This window comes from Nothoprocta perdicaria, unplaced genomic scaffold, assembly GCF_003342845.1.
Source record: "Nothoprocta perdicaria isolate Ctin4 unplaced genomic scaffold, notPer1 scaffold_11, whole genome shotgun sequence".
NCBI classification, from domain to species: domain Eukaryota; kingdom Metazoa; phylum Chordata; class Aves; order Tinamiformes; family Tinamidae; genus Nothoprocta; species Nothoprocta perdicaria.
In genome coordinates, this window is record NW_020454205.1 from 2,000,557 (window position 1) to 2,023,126 (window position 22,570).

The following is a 22,570-nucleotide window of genomic DNA, read 5'->3' on the forward strand; positions in this document are numbered from 1 at the left end:
TTGGACGTGTCTGGTGCCAGGGAGCTGCTTTGGGCTGGCTCTGGGCCTTCAGAGGAGCCTGCTGAGCAGAAGGGTTGAGGTAGGAAAACCGTCCCAAGGGGATTCAGTGTTTGCTATTCCCTGGAACAGGAGCTGCTCAGAGGGCTGTCAGGAGAGACACAACAGACACAGCTAAAGAGGGCCAGAAAAAGGCACCTGTAGGGTGCACGTTCATATGAATTGCTTTAGCTGTGTTGGGCAAAATACCTGCCTTGTGCTCCGAGCCCCTCTGAACGTGCCTGCAGGTACGCTAAGCTTTTAAATATTTAGGTGCTTGTCAGATGAGAAGCTCGGTCCCCCGACGGTGACCTGTGACTGCTGGAGGTACGGGATGGGTATCGGGGGAGCGTTTCCCATGAAATGTACTTGCTGCCTGGCACACACTGTGAATTTTAACCGGGCGTTATCATCGTTTAATCAACGTCGGGGAATAACTGACGTGTTTCATTATTAAGCCACAACTTCTTTTCTTCCTTCCGTAAGCAGAACGGGTTAAATGTACATTCAGATGGCAGCAGTGCCTGTGACGACGGCCCCTGGTATAAATCCAGCACCTTTTCGTTCTGATTTGAGTCCAGTTCAGCCTTGCTGTCAGAACAGCACCTATATGTCTGATAAGAGATAGTCAGTGGTTATTTTTTAACTTTTTTTTTTTTTCCCTTAAAAAGCACTGAATGCAGCAAACGACAAACCTGCGTGCTGGTTGCACACCGGAGGATCTCTACCAATACATTCCACTATATGTTGGTGGAAACAGTGGCACAGGAATGGAAGATACAGGCTGTAACGTCAGCTGCTTTAAAGTGCAAGAGGTGGGAGAGAGAAGAGCAAAGCACGTGTGGGAGAGCAGGGCTTTGTGTGCCGGGTGCTGCTGCATCATGCAGCCGTAGGCACCGTTCCCTGCGGCTTTGTGTGCAGTGCCCACGGGCAGGAGCAGGTTTTACTCTGTGCTCGTCATGTCAGATGATGAATAGTCTTTTCCTAGGCTCGTGAAGCAGGGGCATATTTAATGAATGTATTTATTTATAAATATTCATTGCAGTAGGTAAGCTTCGAATACAAAGAGAGCCTGCGATAAAATTTGCTCCTGACAAAACCATTAAATAGTTATAGAGCTGAAGATTAAAGTGGATTTTATAGTAATTATAGCTGGGGGCATTCGTGTTTTAAAATGCTTGGGGGTGCCTCTGTAAGGCATAAGGTACTTAATGGGGATGAATCAAGATAATATATTTTTTCCTTTTTTTTTTATATAAACTTAATTATATATTAATAATACCCAGGAGAAGGCCAAACTATTTGCTAGAACATAAAAATGTTAGTAAAAGCAAGGGCTTTATAGCTGACAGTTACAGTAGCAGTTTATAGTGGCAATCTAACAAGTTAACTCGCGTTGAGAAATATTATTAAAATGTCACATCATCTTTTTTGGCACCATGGCACAAAATAATATCAGATGCCCAGTCAGCAATATGAGGGTGCACAAAGGAAATCCAACAGACAGAATAAACACATTTTTGTGTTAATCTTGCTTTCCCATTTGGTTCCTTTCACCACAGCCTTTTAGTCTATTTGCAGTTTGATAATTATTTGAATGCCTGTAAAATGCAAGGAGAATGAGAGATTCTGCATTTAAAATCTCAGAGACGCCTGTGGCTGGGAACAGTGGTGGGTCTTGCTGCTCCTTGAGGAGTCACCCCTTGGGAGGGTCTCCTGCTTGAGGAGGAAAAAGACCCAAATGCCTGAACCTGGTCTCTGCACTAAAATGTATTTCTGCTTTTTGTCATCTTGTGCTGCTGCCCATGATGAGATTTCAGTGGTGCTGCCAAAGGGTGTTTTGTCTCACCGTGGTTCCCAACACCCGTGCATGCTGCTCCCCTCTGCACGCCAGACTGCAAGTGGTTAAACTTCCAGGGACCTTTTCCTCACTGTCCATCAGTGCCCCCGCTAATTATCCTGCCCTTAAATTAGTACTGATCAGATGTATGCAGAAGGAGGTTGCTGAATGCAGAAGGCAGTTATTAAATCACTAATTGACACTGCTCCAGCTGTGACTCTTCAGCTGGGTAGCCTTCCTCACTGGTGTTAATTCAGCTTGTGTTTCTATGATGCAAGTGTCTGCATGGGTATCGAGGGAGTAGAGGAGGAAGCTCTCATGATGTGGGTGCGATCGATACAAGCGCTTTCGTGCAAGGAAAAGACAGTCCTGGAGGAGGGTGACCACAAATGGACCTGTTTCTTCATCATGGTCATTTGTGGCAGTGGGGCTGTCCCTCTCCTGTTGTTTGGGAGACCTGCAGCAGCTTCCAGACCTCTTCCTTGGCGGAGCGGAGTCCCAGCTGCACATCCTCCCCGAAGGAGGCTGTTTGGAGAGGTAAAAATCCAGGTTTCTGACAGATGGATGCAGGCAGGCAGCCTGCACTTACCTGGTGTCGCTTAAACTGAACTGCATTTAGCATTGTCACAAGGTGCAGTTTTTTTGAGGAAAAAAAGCAGAATATCTGACCAACAATTAGCAAATAATACAAAAATATCCCTGTGAACAGTGGTATGGCACAGAGAGAAGCTGCTGATCCAGGTGAGAACTAGCTCCTTTCGTGGCTTTAGTTGAAGGGCTGTAATAATACACTCTGGGAGCGTTCTTAAAGGATGCTTTGCAGTACCCTGAAGTCATTTTATATAAGTAAGATTTAGTGGCACATCCTCACCTCAGCCCTCTTCCCTGCTCTTAGCAAGGGCTCTGGCTTTGCTGCTTGGCCTGTTGCAGAGGAGCCTGGCATTAACAGGGTCGTTGTATATAGTGCAGGGCGACTAGCAGCACGTGCTGCTCCATAATTGCTGCCAAAGGATTTTCAGGGCACTTTACACTGTGCCATTCTTAAATAGGAGTTTTTAAATAATGGTGAAATTGTGATTACCTGTAATGCATCATGCTGCTTACTTCTTCTGTCCTTATGCATGGTTATTGGGCTGTTTTTTCCCTCCTGAAAATATCCTCGTATCTTCCATCCCACCTTTTGCAGCATATCTCTGTGAACCTCAGTACTTTGACGTTCAATCTCCAAAACTGCAAAATAGATGAAAAATTAGAGTGGCTTAGCCACAAATGCTTGTGATTTGCTGTCATCTTGTGACAGTGGGTGGATAGTCCAGCAAGAGCAGTTTGTGCAGCTTGGAGGGCTTGTGCTTGCACTTAAATGCCGGCCCTGTAGGTGCTCCGTGTCTGTGGATCTCCCTAGAAAACCTACTGGAATGTTGTTACCTGGAACATTTTTTCCCTAGAGGAAATGTCTTTTCACAGAGTAAAATGCCTTTTCTGCTCGCTAGTCCCCTGGTTTCTCACCTTTCATTTGCCAGTGCAGTTCAGGGGGTTGATTCTGGCTCTTCAAGCTTGCTCTGTGTTGCGACTTGGCTGCTTTAGGGGTATCTGGTGAGAGTGGGGAGCTACCTCTCTTTGGGGTGACAAATTGCAGAAGCGTATGAGGAGATGCAGAGCTGTTCTGCTGATTCACCTCACTCAGGCTGATCTCAGGAATCAGGGAAGGGCCTTCAGTGAGACCTTGTCTTGGCCCCTTTTTCTTGTGTTTCATTAAAATATGCCAGTATCTCCGCAAGTCTCGAATGCTCTGTAAACTGGGTGGCCATAAAGTAATTCATAGAGTGCAGGGCATGATGAGTGGATGCAAAGAGAGTAACTGGATTTGCTGAGTAACTGGATTATCACCTGTGGAGAAGCTGTTTGAAAGACTGAGCAGATATAATTGCAAACTCCTTGAGGGAACAGATCCTTTGAGGAAAAGGAGCTCTTTTTGCACGTGCGTGTGCCTGGGAAGAAGCAAATTTGAAATGTGGAACAGCCAGACAAACCCAAAATAAAGGCTGAATGGGATAATATGGGTAGCTGTTTCCCACTACGGGCTTTCACGGTGTAGCTAAGGGGTCAGTGTCTTCTCCCATGCCTCAAAGGAGGAGGTGATGGTGCCCACGGGAGCTTGGGCAGCTTGTGCCACCGTGCTCATCCCCGTCCCGGCGGCGTTTCCGTGTGAGACGCGGGTGGCAGAGCCCGCCCTGCTCGGCGCTGCGGGCGTCTCGCAGCACCCGCGAGATGCCCACGTCGGGATTTTGCTTTGCTGCAGCTCTGACAACACGACCTCAATTCAGATGAATTAAAAGGGCTGTAGTGAAAGTGTAAGTTTCAGTAGAATATCACACTTTTTTTTTTAATCTTTTTTTGTTCCTATTTTCCTTTTATCTGTCAGTAGATGAAGTGCTGAAGGCTGCGTGAGGAAGCCTGCGGAGTGGCACTGTGCCGTGGTATGGCACGTGGGGAGGACAGGGAGCGTTCCTGGCGCTCCTGGCTTCCAACCAGCCATTTTCTTCCCAACTGGTGGGCACCCAGGTCCCCTTGCCCGCAGGGGCCTCACAGGAGAGAACTGCAGTTTTCATTACAGCTCACAGCTCTGAGGAGGGAGCTCCATTCTGTCCCAGGATTATGGGTTAATCAGTGTGGCATTTTCCATGTATTGAGACACATGAACATGGATATTCCTCCTTTGTTCCTGTTGGTTAGATTTGCCTGTATCACCTCAGGGCCCGTCTGTTGTTGAGAAAACTTCAGTTATCTCTCTGCACGACCCGGAGGATTCCTAATGTCCCTTAAATAATATATGAGAAGAGAGACTCAGTTGCAGCATCATTTATTATTGAAAAGGCGTGATACATTTTTAAATGCTTCCAGTTATATTTTAATCTCCGCTATTTAGGGACTGCGCTTTATGACCGAGCTGTTACTGCCGTGCCGATCTCGTGCCCGTCTCACGCCAGTTGTTGCCTTTCCCTGGCCGGCGCGGGGCTAACCGTGCCCGCCGCGCTCTTTGGCGTGCCTCGTGTTCCAAGTTGTTGGGTGTCACTGCGAATCAGCATCCCTGGTGTCTCCACACGGAGCTGGTGGAGCTGCGATCGCTCCAGAGCGAAGGAGATGCAGGTAGGGAAAAAGCCCTGAGCTTTCCCTCAGGCTGGGGGTCACGTCGGTGCCCTGCCCGAGGCTGGATAAGCTGCAGGGAGACCTGAAACCTGCACCACGTTATGTCTCAACATACACATCGGGGCCTGTCAAGAGGTTTTCACGTCTCCTTAAGAATTACCTCTGATTTTTACCTCTGCCTGTCGTGAGCTTGTCAGAGCGGCTGTCAGCATCTCGGGCGCTGTCTGGGAGCGCTCACAAGTGCTGTGAAGTTGGCTGCCCCTGTTGTCACACAGGTCCTGTGCCAACGTCTGTAAAAACAGTCTCTCTGAGGGGGAAACCAGTGTCTGAATGAAGCTAATTCCATGCGGGAAGGAGCCCTGTGGCCATCAGCCAAACTTCCATTCCTGCCTCTTTCTATAAAAACAAGGAACGATCATCCACACTGCTAACGCGTTCTGAGGTCTGTGGTTAAAGAAATGAAATACTCTTTAGTTCAGTGGCAATCTTGATTCATTTTGTAGTCTGGAGCTACGGCAGTCTGCTGAGCCCTGCTGATCTCCAGGGAGGGCTTGGACAGTGAGCTCAAAGCCATGAACTGCACAAACCAGGAACTGCTCGTGTTCAGCAAACCAAGCGTCTGCTTTGCAGTTGTTCTCTCCCGTTATCCTGGTGTATCCTGTAAGCCCCGTTTGGGGCAGTTGTGGGGAGGAATTTGCATGAGAGCTGGAGGACAGTGCCTGGAGGACCAAGTGCTCACGAACTTGGCTTTGACTTGGCTTTGACTTGGCTTTAACTTGGCTTAACTGCCTAAGCAATTGAGCAGAGGGCAAATTGCCATCTTGTGTGTCAGGTCCTTGACCACTACGGTCGTCTTCCCCTTGGGTCACCTGGAACGAGGTGCAAGGAGGTGAACCCTACAGGAGACAAAGGTGATTCCTTCTCCTGGCTTTAGTGATGAGAGCAATGGAGAGAAAAAGGGTTGGATCCGGTGCAATGAGAAGCACCTGAAAAATGCCTGTGTTTCTGCAGTCTCCTTTGGGATATTTTGGAGGCCGTGCAGCATGGGGATTCCTTCACATTGTTACGAACTCAGAAAAGCTCCTCGGACTGACCACACAAGAGACAGTCCTTACTCCTAAGGAGTCCTTACAAAGTTGTTTAAAAAGAGGAGGCTCTCCAAATTTTGGAGTCTTCTATCTAAAGCAAACTGGAAGCTGGATTCAGATCCCTGACTTCAGGCTTGGTTCTGACTTCTCTAGGCTGCTTGAATGGGTGACACAGGAGCATGTAGGCCTCTTCAAAGAGTATTCCCCATGAATTCGTGTTCTTTAGCATGTTCTTCATCACTTTCAGATGGTGAGAAAGGGGAGTGCTCAGCACAGCCCAAGGGGCTCAGTTGGGCAGGTGGACCTAGATGGTGACTTGTGTTCACAGGCTCCAAGTAGCATGGAGAGAGGGACCCTGCACTCCCAAAGGTGCCTCTGGTCTGGTCTAGGTGATAGGTGATTCCTGCAGTAAAACCTTCTCTCTAACCCCCACAGGTTGAGAGAGCTGTGGAGACACCAGTAGGTCCTCTGTACCATGTTTAAAAACAGAGCTGAATTTTGCTAGAAAACCTTTCTTTTTTTCTGGGTGTGGTATCATAGGCATTTGGAAATTCTGCTAGTTCATTCTTCTGTTTTGGGGGGAATTAATATATAAACAAAGAGTATGGTGCCCCTCCTTGCCTGTTCATTTTTGTGTTTGTTTGCTTTGCCTTTCCCTTTTCATGTTTCATGGAAAGCTCCCATGTTTGGTCACAGTTATTTGTGCCCCTTCCTCATTTTCCTCTTCTCTCTCAGTGGCCTCGTTTCAGTAGCTCTCTGCCTCCTGAGTCAGCTCGCTGCTTATAAAAATATCCTCTGTTTTTGTGTTTAATCTCACATCTGCAAGGAGATGCTGTGATTCTCCCAAGGTAAATAAGGCTGCTACTGCACAGGGGTCTCCAGCGTATCCATCACTTACTGACTTTAATTGCACAGTGCCACGTGTTGCTGCTCGGAGCACCCGTGTCTTCCCTGCTGAGTGTTTGTGGATGAGGGAAATAAAAAAACAATAAAGGGAACAAATTAGATCCAAGATGGCCAGCGAAGCTTTCCTGGTTTGGAGAGGGTGCAAGGGAAGTGGAGGAGGCTCCCTTGGCTCGTGGCTTGCTTTGCACAGGTGTTTTGCAACCTGCAGGGCATAGCTCTTCCTGCAGCTGCTCCTTCTGCTCGGAAAAGAATGAAATGCAAGAAAAGTTTGCTGTTTCTGCCACATTTTCTTCCGTTTTTTTTTTTGTCTTGCCTGGGACTCTCTGGCCTTTGCTGGAGTTACCAGCGGGTGCTGCTCTAGTGGGAGAATGGGGCTTGGGACTGGAAACGTCCTGCCAAATGCCTGGCCGAACAGCTTTGATTTCCATCCCGTGGCCGGGCACTGAAAATAAATAATGGCACAATTTCTTCAGTGATATGGGGTCGTCTTTGTCTTGACTGATGCACTCCTGGGCGTCCAGCCTGCCCTCTGATCTCAGACTTGCCACTGGAAAGGAGACAGCCTCCTGGCAGGAGGGGTTGACATGAGAGTCCCTAGATTTGTGCCTGTGCTTGCAGACTGTCTGCAGATGCAGTGCCTGTGGGACGCGCAAAGAGCCGAGCTGCTTGGCACGTTGCTAACGTGGAATTAATACCATTATTTCTGAAGGCAGGCTCCTGCTGCAGCGCAGTTACAGGCGCTCAGTGTTCACTTTCATGGCTCTTGACAGCCTCATAGAAGGTAATTTAATTTAAATACCCAGATGAGAGAGAAACAAAAGGTATTTTTTAAAAATGAAAATAAAAGCCCACTTTTTTTCATGCAGAAAATGCCAGTTTGAGGGAATAATTAGCAGCTGTGTAGTGCCATTGATTTGTGAGAGCCCATAGATTTCAGCCGGGCTCTGTTTAAAGATCAATAGGCAATGCTACAGAGTGATTGCTTTTACCACTTAATTCCTCGAGGAAGTGCTTGATCTTCATTCTTTCTCACACTTTGGTCTGGGGCCAGTAGGCTTGGGGCTTGACTGCTCCACGGAGAGTTGGCCACACGAGTCCTTGGCCTTTATTTCATTAGGCAAATCGTAGGAGAGAACTGCAAATACACACAGGGTCTCCAAAGCTGCCACGGGTGCGCAGGGTAGCGAAGTGTGCTCCCTGGGAAGGCCAGCTGCCAGAATCTGTTTTTCTTGAGCTTTCTCTTTTGCTAATTGCCTGGTTTCCTTTGAGGTTCTCCGTGTATCACAGAGCTGCTTGGCCGATTTCCGCTTCTCAGGCCGCCTTCAAAGTCTGTTTTTGTCTGTGTCGTGCAGAAGAAGATATAAGTGGGGGGGGGTTGAGCCTTGCCTAGGGTAATCTCAGTATCCAGCACGGTCATTGCACCTCCCCAGCAGCTGGAAGAGGAGGCAGAAGTCGCCGTGGGTAATTCTCTCATGTTCGCTCAGCTGCTCACTTGGCTGCTCCGTGCCCTGGGATGGCTGCTTATCTGTACAGGGAACAGTCACTAACCTCTCAATTAGCCAGGCTAATTTGGAATGCTTTGCAAGATCTTTTTAATCACTGTCTCAAACCCAGACGTTTGGAGTAAGACTGTAATTGCAGGTGAAATCGGTTGAAACCGCTTCTCGTGGTTCCTGTGAGAAATGCTCACTGATGAGCAACCAGCAGAGGGGTTTAGCTTGGGATTTTAAATCTAAGTTATTAAACCCAGATGTAACTGGTTTCCAGGGTGTATTTTGTTAATGCTTGCAGCATGTGTGCAGTGTTAGCATCAGGCTCCATCCTTGGGTTAGATGTATAGCTGCGTATTTTAATGTGGTAGTCCAGATTGTGGCCCTGGTCAGACCTGTGGCTAGAGCTGTGAATGAGGTCTAGATTAGTCAGTGTTGCAAGTCAAGACCAGCTTTATTCGTTATTTATTGATCTTTCAGGGACCTTTGGAGCTCACGTGTTCCAACCCCCCTGCTCCAGCAGGATCATGTAGAGCAGGTTGTTCAGGAGTCTGTCACAAGGGGTTTGGAGCTTCTGCAAGGATGGACACTCCACAACCCCTCTAGACAACATATCCCAGTGTTCAAAATTCACGCTTTTATTTATCCTATTATTTATTTATCGTTTTACTTTATTTTTATGACATCACCAGTGCCCCTTGCTGTGGCAACTGAACACCTCCTGTCATTGCAGAAATCCATCCCAAGTCCTCTGAAAGGGACTTGATTAATCCATTGGAACTTGCTGAGCACAGGATCCAGCTGGGGCCTGAATAGGCTCCACAGAGGTGAACATCCAGATTCCTGCCCGATTTCACTTAAGCTGTTGAGAGACAGTTCTGGGTTTGAGCAGGGAGCTCCCGCCCAGGTTGCTCTGGAGTTTCCGTGCGGGTTTTACCGGATGTACAGACCATTGCTGGAGCTGTTCCTGGCTCTCACAGCGGAGTGCGCTAGCAAAGGGACTGCTCTGTAAGCACAGTGGTGTCAGAGATGGTTCCTCCTTAGCTCTTTGCCTAGCAGTTATCTCCAACGTAGGCAGGAGGATGCTGAGGTAGCACATTGGTCTCGCTGCAGCGCGTCTGGACAAAATAATGTCTGTGGGGTGCTGCTCTTGCTTGTAAGTGTGGCTTCATTTCCAAGACACGTGTGGGAAAAGCCCTTGTTTTCCCCCATGTAGGTAGCCATGCAATTAGGAAATACACTGCCTTGCTCTGAGTGTTTTTCCTGGGAAAACGAGCTTGATTTTGTTTTGTCTTGCTGAACCCTTCGGCCCTGCTGTGCAGAGGCTGGTAGGAAAGCATGGAATGAACGTCCATCCTGCAGGTTCATGAAACAGTGAAAAGATGAAGCGAGGAATTATCTGCTTAGGCAGGCGGTCTCCCAGGGAAGGAAGGGGTGTCCTGGAGCCTGGAGCAGCTCCTTCTGTGGCAGAACTCCTCCTGGTTTCAGACAGGTAGAAACAAGCTGTTGATATCCAGTTGTAATGAAGAGGATTTTCTAAGTCTGCATTAACATGCGGTCTGTTTTGAGCCCTGTGTTCTGAAACTTGTGTACATAGTAATTAAATTCACATCAAATCGTTGCCATGTTTAACTCTGAAGAAGATGTGGAAAAGGATCTGCTTTTTTTGCGATAAATTTAACATAGCAGTTGCATATTTTACTAACTATTGCCTCCTGAGGATTACATTTTCAAAGCAATGTGTGACCATTTAATTGTGTGCCTTCTCTATTAATATTAAACAGAATTAAATTCCCACTGCAACACTTTGAAACTGCCCCCCTTGCTGTAACTGCGGCCTCCACAGAGATTATTGGACTAGCATAATGATTCCCCAGCATTTGGCTTTTCAGGGTCACTCAGCTCTGATCACCCTGTGCAGCCCTTTCACCAGTGTTACATCTGAAATGTAAAGATTGGGCCAGGTGAAGAGACTCGGCCCTTACGGCTGTTTTATTTGGTTGCGTCTGGCTTTTGCAGCCAACCATTCATGGGTTTGGGGGTGGTGATTTTTGTGTGTTTTAAATAACATAAAAGCTTATTTCCCTGAGAAATATATATATATTTATATATATTTATATATATTTATATATATATATAAAAATATATATACACAATATATATACACACACAAACATATTTATAATATCATGGTATGGTACAGGCAGAAGAGGAACTCTGATCCCTTATTTACTGTTTGTTTATGCGATCCCTGAGGAATTAGGAGGGCAGCTCCCCTAACAGGCATCCAGAGCAGGTGTCTGCCAGGAGATAAGCACTCCTCTGCCTTCACAGGCACTCATTACCATTTCTCCTTCAGTGGTGGGGAAGAAAGGCTTGGGTACCAGGCAGTCCCCGTGCCTGCCGGGGCTCTTCATCCCTCCATGGAGCTTGCTGCAGATCTGGGGCTTTGAAACTCCACTGCTGATGGCCCGAGTAGGTGCTCAGGAAAAGCAAAGGATCATTAAATAAATGTAGAGGATTGTTTCTGGGAACACACGTAGATAGACATGTCAATATATTTATGACCAATATATATATACCATATATAAAAAAGTGTAGTGGAAGCCATCCCAAAATGGTCACGCTCACCTAAATCACCTCTTCCTGTCATTTCCACAGCCTCAGGGTCTGGGATGTTGGATATAATGAGCTGTGGGCTTGACTCAGAAGTTCTTCTTTGGTTTTGCAAAAATCCTAAATAAACAACATACAGAATTCTCCCTGTCTGTGGCCACTGCCAATATATGTCGAAAATTATTCTTACCCTTCTTAAAGACTTGCTGGAACATCACTGAAACTGAGCAATATTCAAAGCCGTGTCAAAATTTCCTCTGTTCTAAGTAGTATTAGCCTGTCAAGGTACAGGCTTAGCTTATAATCTTACCCTTTCTTAACAAGCTGTATTATTTGTAGAACATTATGCAGAAGTTACATGGTTAATAGGAGTCAGGTATCTGGAACCTAACATTAAATATATTCCCTAGCTCTTAATTAAAATATGCCCCTTGATCAGTTTTTCAAGGACAACATTCGTTTAATCCCTTGGCTCAATTCAGTGTCCTGCCAAATGCTGAGTTTAATGTTTTCATTAGTATTCCTTTTCAGGAAGGCTGACGATACCCATAGCAGAAGGAAGATAGATGCTGGAAAGGACCGAGGCAAACGGCACTGTGTCTGCAGGAGAGATGCTCGCTTTGTAAGAGCGAATGGCTCGGGCTCTGCATGCCCATCTTCACAACTGTGCTCCGTGAAGGCTGCCATGGTGTAGTAAAACTTCGGAAATTTACTCCAGATTCTCTCCAGTATTTAGTTTGCTAAGGCGTTGACACAATTTTGGTGACATTTTTCTTAAGTGGCTTACGCTCGCAGCCAGTTTTTCAAAGCAAACAGATGGCTTTTCAAACAGAGCATGCCCACAGATATTTTTTATGGTGTCTCTACAATTATGACAGTTCTGTCACTGGGGGTTGGTTTGTCATTAGTTTTCTTGTGACAGATGATTCAAAATCATTTTTGCTCCTTCCTTTGCTCCTTGGTCAAATGAACCAGCTGTTGAAAAATATAAAAAAAAAATTACAAGGAAGCCAAGATGGAGATTAATTGGTCTGCACATGAATGGAATTACACTCTATTTTGATAAGCCTATTTCCATTTTTAGAAGCACTGTGAAATAAGAATGCCTCCAGAATCTTGGAAGGATGCTAAGGAAGTGCAGTTTTGCTCTTGGAACCAGAAGATGCATCATGCATTGCCGCAGCCTAAAGCTGCTCCCTGTAATCTGTGTGAATTGCCTGGTTATTTAAATGTGAAATCAGAATATGCATGAGGGAATGAGCTGATGGCTCAGTACTGTCACAGTGGGTGTGAAGTACCGTGGCTTCTTGGTGCTCGTCTTGGCAGGGCAGACTCAGCCTTTCCTTCTCCAAAGAAGGATGTATGGAAGCCTGAGCAGTTTTCCTTAAATGAGTCTCACGGAGAGACCTTAACCAGAGATTCGGTTTATGGGATACCCTGATAGATTGCCATGCCTTGTACTCACCTGAGAAGAATAAACAAGGATGGTGACATAGACCTAGCTGAGGCTGTTGTTGTGTCAGCTGCGGAGCATTATCCGTGCTGTGCCACCAGCGGAGATGGAGCTCTTGGATGCAGCCTCTTGCCTTTAGCCATAAGCTCAACCTTTGTCCTGAAAGCAAAATCACAGCTATGTGAAATATGTGCTGCATAAATTTTATTCTTGGTTTGTTTGCCTAAACTCTGTCTGCTCCGTAGATTCCAAGCTATTTGTCTGTGTATTCCCATAACTGTCATGCTGTTGAGATACAAATCTCTTCGAAAGTGCTTCCTCCCCGACCGCGCAGCTCCGCGCTGACTCCCAGTGCTTGTTGTTATTCCAGCGTTAACTCGCATTCCTCCCTTCTGTGCTGATCTGCATTGTTCAGCAGGGACAAGCTGCCGTCATCGGGAGCTGACGCGGTGGCATTCGCGGGACGCCGTCTCCGGCCGCCGTTGTCCCCGCGTGGTGTTTACCAGCGCCGGGGGATTTGCAAGCTCCCATTGTTCCTTCAGTGAAAATATTGTTGCAGGGGCCTCGGAGGCTGCTGTGCCCTAAACCTGGTGCCAGGCACTGGCACAAAGGGCCTTGTGGTCATCCACGGGGGATAAATTCTTCCTCTTGTTTTGGCGGAATGGCGGAGCCGAGGGACATTCCCGTTGCTGGAAGGCGCCGCGCTGGCTCCCCCATCGTGGCTCGTTTCCTTGTAAAGGGCAGGGGAGCCTGTGTCACCCTCTGGACGTGCCTGGGGTCCTGCTGTGACATCTGTGGCCTCCTCTGACGCTTTGTAGAGCGTCCGTGGTAGGCGGGAGGTCGAGGCGGGTTGTGCGGATGCAGATGCGGCGTTTCCAGTCGGCAGAGGTGCTCTGTGTGAGTACATGTATAAGCAGCTGTGTATAGTGCTGTGCTTGACGCTGTGCTTAGGTGACACAGGGAGAAGAGCAGCTCAAGGTCTTAACATCGCTGCATTTTAATAATGAGAAACATCTCTGTCTTTTGTTTTCTTATTGCAGAACCTTCTTTATGGAATACTGAAATGACAGATGCTATAGATATTCCTTCTTGCGTTTCTGAACTTATTAATAAAGACTTTCATAAGACATTTTCCTGGTACTTACAGGTTGGATGGACCCCCTCGTAGTGAGCTCGCCTCGACCCTGATGGATGGGCTCCCTGTGGGATGGCCTCTCTGCGAGCAGCTTGCACTGGTGGCTGTGCTTTGGGGCCCCGGTGGCTGGTGGTGGCCGAGCTTTGGGGCCCTGGTGGCCTGGCCTCCCCCTGCCCACAGGCTCCCTGTGTTGGACACTTGCAGGAGCCACGAGTCTTCCACCCCGCGCAAGCATCCAGGGCCACGAGAGCAGCGGTCTCACCTGTGATCCGGTGCAATCCCTAACTCTCCGCTCGTGTCTGTGTGTTCCCAGGGACAAGGGGACCTCCTGAAGAACGCCAAGAGCGAGGCTCTGGAGAACATGAAGCAGATCCAGCTGGCGTGCTTGTCGTGCGGGCTGAGCCGGGCTGGGAGCGCGCCCCCGGACGCCAAGGCCAAGCGCTGCCTGGAGGCCATACAGGAGAAGGACACTGGAGACGAGAACGGGAGGCTGTGAGAGAAGAAAGAAAGAGCTCTCGTGGCTGTCACAGATTTCAATAACTCTAAACTATTTTTTTAAGGCGTTTAAAAAATTCACACAGGAATGCCCTCTGCAGGGTGTTGATAGTATTAAAATTCTCACGATGTCAGTATTTTAATGCAGTTAATTTATCGAAGTTAAACTCTCTGATAGTGAGATTCCTAACGAAGCCAAGCTGTGTGTATGCGAGCGCGTCCGTGTACACACGTGCAAATCCTGTAGATGCCCTTTCATGCATTACTGTAGCCATTTGCTAATTTATTCTCTTGTCACCTTTGAAGAGACCTGTTTCTTCTGAAGATCAAAACAAATAGAGAGTATTTTGTACCAGTTTTGTGCTTTATTTTATTCTCTAGCTTTTAGCCTTTAACTTATAGGTTACATTACTGTTACGTTGTTTGAAACAAACAAAATCCAACAGAAATGTCACCAGTGGCTGTTTTTGTGAGGGCAAAAACAGTGTATGTATGCTGCAGTTCCTGAACATGATTTTTAATGAACAATTAAAACTAAGCAGGACACTAAGTGGTCAGAGTTTTTGGATAGACTCTGTTTAGATGTACATTTCACTGAATTTTAGCAATCGCCACTTTGGAATACATGCCGATAATCTGTAGGAGAATGAGCTACTTTATTTCATTCCAGAAAATCATCGCTGTGTTTTAGATCTGCAGGGCAGCTCCCGCCTTTGCTGATAGGCATTTAATTTGTGAGGAGCGTAGCTAGTCAGCCCCTTAGTTACAGTGGGAGCTGTGAATATTGCTCCGTGGCCGCTGTCCCGGAAGGCGACCTGCAGCACCCACCGGGGCTGGTGTTTTGGAAAGGAGGTTCCATGGATTTCACACGCTGTGGGCTTTGGAAAGCTGGTGAGGGGTCGGATCTTGCTTTTGTTGCACGGATTCATGATCCTGGTGGAGTCCGTTGGATGAAGCAAGCAGGGCCTGGTCACCAGTCCTCGCAGCTGCGAGCTGTGCCGGGCTAGAAATTCAGAGCAAGGCTGCCGAGCTGCTAAATCCAGAGAGAAATAGCTTGGAAAATAACCAACAAAACAGGGTACCAGCATTTTTGTGCATCAGTTGTAAATGTCTTGACACACATCAAATGTTTAGGGCAATTTTGAGAATTGGATGCCTTTTTTTGTTGTGCTGCTGTGGAAAGGAGACCAAGAATGTCCCAAAGCAAGGCGTCCTTGACCATCGCAGTGTCCCGTTCACAACGTTCCTTTCAATCCGAAGTACTGTGTTCAAGTGTAGTATTTGTGTTGCCTTTAACAGGACTAAGTGTTTTATGTTTATAAAAAGACTATATTTATTTAAAGCATTGCTTTTATTTTGAAAAGCTACTTTTTAAATTAATTTGATTAACAAATATGCTAATTTTCTGAACTTAACAAAAAAGAATTGCTGAAAGTTTGACCATTGGAGAACCTTATATAGCTACTGTGTTAAGTTATTTTTGACTTCTTAATAACACTATTATGTTCATGTTGCACATTACTGAGAGAGTAAAGCAATGAAACAACTTTGACCCTTGTTTTTAAAGTGATTTAACCCAAATTTAACCAGTGAGACTTGGGCAAAAGTGTGTTAGAGCTGGGGCAAGTTGCTTGTGAGAAGGTCCTGCTCCAAAAGGAACTGTATTGTTGAAAAGGTCAGATGCCTTAAATGTTATTTCAGTAAACTTGCCATACTTGTTTGGATCCAGTCTTGTTTCTCTTGGTGTGCATTTATTCTTTGTCGAGGCAGGCGAGCGCTGTCCTTCGTGGTTCAGGCAAGACATGGAGCCTGGAGCAATGTTACGAGGCTGCATCTTCACGTTTGGTCCTCCAAGGTTCCCTTTATTTCATAGTGGGCTGTGTTTACGTGCAAAACAGCACTTAAGGTGGATGAGGATGAGCCTTGGGCCTCTCGTGGTTTCATTTAAGCGTACAAATAGTTGGAGTTTTCGCAGTTTAAAAGGCTCTCCTTGGGTCTGCGCGAAAGCTGCTGACCTGAGGGCCTTCCAGCTTTTCCTCCTTCCTGTGTTGGACACCTGATCCTAGGGGGATGAGAAGGGATGTTTTCCCTAGATTTTGCACATGAGGGAATTTGGCTATGAGGCATGGGAAACGTGGCTGAACTAGTCCAGCTGTTTGCAGATGTAACTATTTTTAAATCAGGAGGGATATTTTTTTACCCGATTTCATGCCCTGGCTTGACCAGGGCAGGTGACCTCTCCCTCCTCATTCTCCTAAACTCAACATGAGTGAAAGCACCATGTTGATCTGTTTCTTCTTCTGTATCATTTTTAATTAATTTTACTCCCTATTTTTAAAGGGACATCGCAGCTTCCCGGTGTGAAACATAGAGTTTGGCATGTTCTTCCTCCTGAGATTCGTATTCTAAAATAGACTTTTATCAGATAATTGCATGCACAGTGAGAGCTTCCCTGTGTAATCCATCTCTTCCATCTATCTTTGCAAAACGAAACATCAGGTGATAGCCTCCTTGGACTCCTTCCTATTCCTATAGCAGTAGACACCAGCATCGCACGGGGGACTAACTTGTGAGGGCTTCTGAAGCAGAAAGATTCAAGGGTCAAAGGAGGAAATCTCTTTTCACCTCCCCTCTGCTTGCTGAAGGACTGAGTGTGGTAGTCCCAGCTCTTACTGCTGCAGGAGCAGATGATGTTCAGTGAATCTGAGATGTTCTTCTTGTGAGGTGAGGTGCTTAGTAGGAGAAAGGTGGTTGTGAAGAGTGAGAACATGTGGTCCTCGTGTGCTTGGGAAGCAAGGAAGATTTAATGGTTTCAGGCAGAGGCTTTTGCTCCAGAAATACTGATTTTGAGTCTCTTGGGATACATGAGAAGTGGACATGACGGGCAGGAACAGTATTTTAGGAACAGTTATTTAAGGAATGGTTTTGATTTTTGTCTTACGTTCCTCTGTAGCTGCTTATGGTTTTCTGTTGGGGAGCAGCCTGCCTTGGCGAGGTGGGTGTTGGGGAAAAAGGCCTGTCGGATGCGTTAGGGAAATTGGGAAGCTTAAGCGTGGCTTTAGTCAGGGTAAGCACGGCGGGGGAAAAAAAGATCATTGGGAACCTTCCCTGTGGCTTTCTTGAAGCCTGGTCCTCTCAGGCAATTGAACGTGAGAACGTTTTACTGCTCATCATTAGCACCAGTGTGAGGAGGAAACAATTTTTAAAAAGGTGCCAGGGAGAGATCGTTGCTCTTTTGTGACTCACTAGTAAAATTGTTCTTTAACCTCCAAACACAGGAGAAAGTGCTGCCTGTGGTTGCATTCACCAAATCCATCAGACCCGGTGGGTTTGGCTGGTGGTAGTTTATGAGTCAAGGGTGCTGACAGGCATAGGGACCTCCCCACGTGTGGTTTCACTTGCAAGCTGAGCAGACGTGAAGTGGGATTCCCAGAAGCACACCGTGCTGGAGCATCAGCACAACTCACTCTTCATTGAAAAGGAGGCCTATTAAAAGAAGTGCTGGCCAAGAAAAAAAAAAAGAAGAATGTGGGTGGTGTTTCCAGGCTTGGAAACGGATAACACTGAGAATAATCTGGCACCTTCCTTTGGATTGCTTTTGCATGGGTTTGGGCTGAGGGTTTGGGCATTTGCTTTCCACAGCACTTCCAATGAGCCAGGTCTCTGGGGAAAAAAAAAAAAAAAAAAGGTTTCCTTTTTAAATGAACATTGAGGGAACCAGGTGAGTTTAGTAACTGGAATTGTGAGCATTCCCACCAGGAATGTGATGCAAAAGCTGTTGTACCAGGCCTTTCTGTGGAAGATGTATTACAACATGAGTGTGCTCATGATCAAACAGGTCATATTTTTTTGCACTCTTTAATTACTGGAAGCAGTTCATGAGCAATAAATTGAGTTGCTTTTTCAGAAAATATTCAGGGACTAAAGCCAAGAAAATGCACAGCAATCGAAGCCTTCAGGCAATTCATGAACAGAATGAAGAGTTAGGTTTGACAGGTATTAACTGTGAACAGTTCTCTGCACTGTACTCTGGACACCAGAAGGGGATGAATGATTACAGCAGCAAGTTTGAGTTATTGATGTTACTGGAAGTATTTTCTCTGTTAAATTAAGCAGCAGGGAACGGTTAATTTATTAAGACACTAACACAGGAGTGAGCGTGATGTAAGGCCAAGAGAAGCAAGCATGGAGAGAAGCTGGTGGCAGAGCCCTTGTGTGCACGGGCAGTGGGTCTCGGCTGGAACTGGGCTCTTCTGATACCAGGTGCCCCGAAGGTGGGTTTCGTGCAGTTCTGCCTGCAGATGCCCATGACTTTTCAGTGACATTGCATTAAATCACCTCATTGGACTGGTATGTGAACTCACAAAATTGCTCCTGGTTCGGTGACAAAATGTGCTGTTAAAGGCATTGTTGATGTTTCTGCTTGCTATGATATATCAGGTGTCATTTTTGTAAGATGAAAGAGATGATCATTTTTGAACTGGAAGTATTAGTCCTCAAAGTCAACTTGATTGAATGCCTGTAGCTCATTCTCAGTCTCTGGACTGAATTTAAACAAGTTTAGGGTTTGGAAGAGATTATATAAGCCAGGTCATTGCATAATGAAACATTACTTTCAGATGGCAGCTGAAAATGCAGCTACGTAAGATATTTGCTATAGAGGATGGAGATGAGATTGCAAGTAGACAAAGCCCAGCATTAATTTAGCTTGTTTGGAAGTACGTATGAGCAGGCCGGATGAAGGAATACAGATGGATTATTTGTATGCCTCCTCAAATGGGTTCTCATGGAGCAGCTACACATAATCCAGTTAGAAACTAGATACAAATTACAGTGCAGACGGCAGGAGCTGCTCTGATTATTTACGATGCAGAAGGATGGAGCAGGGGATCAGCAGCAAAAAGCAGCGGGGAGTTTTGCAGCTCCCTAAGTACAGCACTGCCGTGAGAAACTGCTGCATTTCATAGCCAGGCTTCTCCAAATGTGAAAGTAACAACAAAATATTGAAGAATATATGAGCATGTAAAGACAATTTCTTGCTTGTTTTGATGTGCTGACCTTTCTAGCTCAGCGCTCAGGGCTCAAGGCCTGGCTTTGCAGCCACGGGCTGCTGGCTTTGCAGTGTCCTCCCAGTGCAAAGGGCTTTCAGAGCCGCTGCCCCCAATTAGGGGCCTCTCTCCTCCTGGCAGGGAGGGAAATCTGCTTTACGTGCTCTTTTTCTTTGCTTTCCTCAGTCTTCTCTAGGTTTTATGGGATCTAAGCAGTGAAAATGAAGTGTTTTCAGCCCCGGACTGAAGCAGTGCTGGGAATTAGGTGAAGTGAAGGCAGAAGTCAGCAGAAGCTTTTGGGGGTGCTGAGCCCAAGCTTATCACAGAATGGCCAAGGTTGGAAGGGACCTCTGGAGATCATCTAGTCCAGCCTTCCTTCCAACCTTGTCCGCAGGCTACTCACAGGCATCATAGGCGTCCTGTCAGTTCGGCCGGGGTGACACCCCGTGACGTGGAGCTCCGTGCAGGCCGACGTGCTCGTAGCTGCCTGCTGCTCAGAGCAAAATCTGTGTTGTGGATGGAAGAGTAGATGCATCCTTTGAGTTGTTCCTGTGTTCCTCTTATTTGAAGCAATTTTTGGTAGCAGATCTGTCACCTCCTCAGGAGGCTGGGATCAGGGAAGGTCCCAGAAACACTGAAAAGAAAGAGGAGAAAGGGTTATCGCAAAGAGCAAGTGCAGGTTGCTGGCTTTGCTGTGCTTTGTGCCCACGTCAGTACGGGCAGGCCTCTCCAGCGATTCCCACGTAGCAGTGTCATCCGTGTGAGGCTGCTGACTCATGGATGCAAAGGGATGGAAGAGTGACAAGCTAATCCCAGGGTTTGCTGTGGGTTTCAGTTATTGTTTCAGCTTCTTCCAGCCTGATGGAAATGCAGAATGATTTCAGTAAATTCCTTTCTACCGGAAGGCATCAGTACGGCCTGACCTTGGTCCCTGGCTCTGAAAGAGCTGCCACAAGCTGGAGCCTGGCCGGGGCTGCGGCTCCGGTTATCCAGAGGGATCTACAGATCCCTTCTCTAGATCCCTTCTCTTGGCATGGGTAGTTGTCCCCCACGTCCCCAAATGGGTCTGGATCCCACGAAACCCAGTGGGGTTTCCGTGGCTCCCATGGAAAGGAGCTTGGCAAGAAGCTGCCACAGGGCCCAGGCTCTCCACAAAGGCACTTGAGTGAAGCTGGCTGAGACGGGGAGGTTCTGGATGACCTTGGGCTGGGTGTTTTGCCTCCCCTGTCATTCAGTGCTATTTTGAGTCAGACTTGCAAAGAGTGTTTGCAATAAAGCTACGATTTAGCTGGAATGGTCTGCCGCTGTTCTTGAAGAGATTTGGTTATGTGGAAACTCGGCCCGCAGTCTGTCCTGCTCTTCTCTTTGTATATAAAGGCTGTTGCCAGGGGATTTGTTTTTTTTTTTTTTTTTTAATGCTTAAAGGTCATAATTAACATCAAATGAACACAAATGTCCACAGGAAAAATGTTTCTACCAGGAAGCAAATTAAGGGCGGATGAAAGTCTCCAACCTGGAGTCAGACAACAGCATTAATGAAGACAGAATGGCACCAGTTTTGATTCTTCCCATTACTTACCTGAAAAGGATGTGAAAATCAACTAAATAATTTCAGTAACAATGTGCATGTGCAAAAAAATGTTAGGCTTGGTGAAGAATTTTTATTTATTACTTTTATTTTTGTACAATGAGGTGTCTAGGTCCAAATGATCCAGTGAAAAGAGACAGCTCCTATCTATGCAAATACCTAAAGTAACCTGAAATAACAAGAGTAGTGATAAAATCTAAAAATCTAACTCTGAATCTTTTTCTTTTTTTTTTTTTTTTGGAAGGCAAGTGAGATGATAACTAGGTATTCTTAGGCAGTAATTCAGACCCGTCTACTTTAGCTGTTGGCTTTAGGGGAAAATTACTTTGCCAGTGCCTCCTTCCTTTCATTTCCAGCAAGGATTGGGCGTAAAGAGTAGAAAGAAAAGAAACCGAACTGTCATATGTGGGGGAGAGGAAAAAAAAAAAAAAAAGATAGTTTATCCTGTGCAGGCCCACAGGATGTACCTCTTAGGGTTTTTTTTTTCTTTTTTGCCCTGTTTGATCAAAAAAATCCAGGCAAGAAAATGAATGGGTGGTTGGGGGAAGTTCAAGAGATCTACAGGCAGCCCCAGCTAGTATGTGGGGTCTAATCCTTTGGGCTTCAGGTTACCCTCTAAAGACATAGGGTCTGTGGAGGAGATAATGTCCTTCTTTTTGCCAAAAATGCTTTGTTGAGAGTTGTGATACAAACAACTAGAGCCTTTGTGTTTGGGAAAAGCAAAGGACAAGGAGCAAGAGCTGCTCTCTGCTGCACGGACCTTGTACTCATCTCCTGAAGCATTCGGGTTCAGAGGGGGACAGTGACCCTGCTGTGGGGTGGCCGGTCCCGAGGATTTTCCATGGAAAACGCCTGACATCACTATCTGAAGTGCAGCAGCCAACAGTGGTTTTTCTTTTCTGCCCGAAGCAAAGCAACAGGGAGGAAATGGAGACCTGTCAGGAAGCTCAAATGCCACCTCTTGGTTTGTACAGTAATAACGTTGCAGCCTGGACAAACAGGAGCGGATAACAGACGATAATCTTCAGGAGGGTGAACCAGGCACCATGGCCATGTCAGGGCATCTGGAGAGACGGCAGCCTCAGGGATCCTAGGAGGTCTCTGTTGCTCCAGCGTGACAGGTTTCAGCCCCCTCAGTGAGGCCAATTAACCTTTTCTCAGGGGCTGGCTTTTCTTTTTATAGCACATGATGAATCCTGTGCTTCCTCCTCCGCCGCAAACAGCGCTACCTGCTCCTGAGAGAGCAGACTGATTCCAGGTAGCTCAAGGAATGAGAACGGAGCAGATCCTCAAGTAACCACAAAGCCTAAGGAGAACGTTTAACCGGAGGTTAAGCCCTAGCTGTAACGCCACAAAAAAACCTTTATTTAGAAAAGCATAGATGAGAGACGATAAAGACAATTAATCAGTCTTTCTTTTGAAAGTAAGTTGTTATGTAACGAATTGAATAGCAGTTTTTGAAAGCAGAGTTCAAATTGACCTAAGATTAGCCAAGATTAGTGAGGCTTTCTGCCTGGTACCCTCAATCTAGTGTCTTTAAGTTAGTAATCCCTGTTTCAGGTCAATGAATCTTCTTGTAGGAAGGAAAAAAAATACAGGTTATGCAAGAGAGATTGAAGGTTTCACTTGGGATGCAAAAGGCATTTAAACCTGTCTCCAGCATCCCAAATGCTTCCAACATTTAATAAGCCTAATACTCCTCTCAGGAGTAAAACAGGCAAGGGGAGG

The 22,570-nt window shown here is 46.4% G+C and overlaps 1 protein-coding gene across 2 annotated transcripts in view; it reads left to right on the forward strand.

The window, feature by feature from the left end:
* Positions 1–15,760, forward strand: part of PLCL1 (phospholipase C like 1 (inactive)) — a 91,199-nt gene extending 75,439 nt beyond the window's left edge. For both annotated transcript variants that reach the window (XM_026047919.1, XM_026047927.1), the window contains exon 6: positions 14,025–15,760. In XM_026047919.1, coding sequence (XP_025903704.1) covers positions 14,025–14,207 — 183 coding nt within the window. In that variant the 3' untranslated portion in view covers positions 14,208–15,760. The remainder of the gene's footprint in view (positions 1–14,024) is intronic.
* The last annotated feature ends 6,810 nt before the right edge of the window (positions 15,761–22,570 follow it).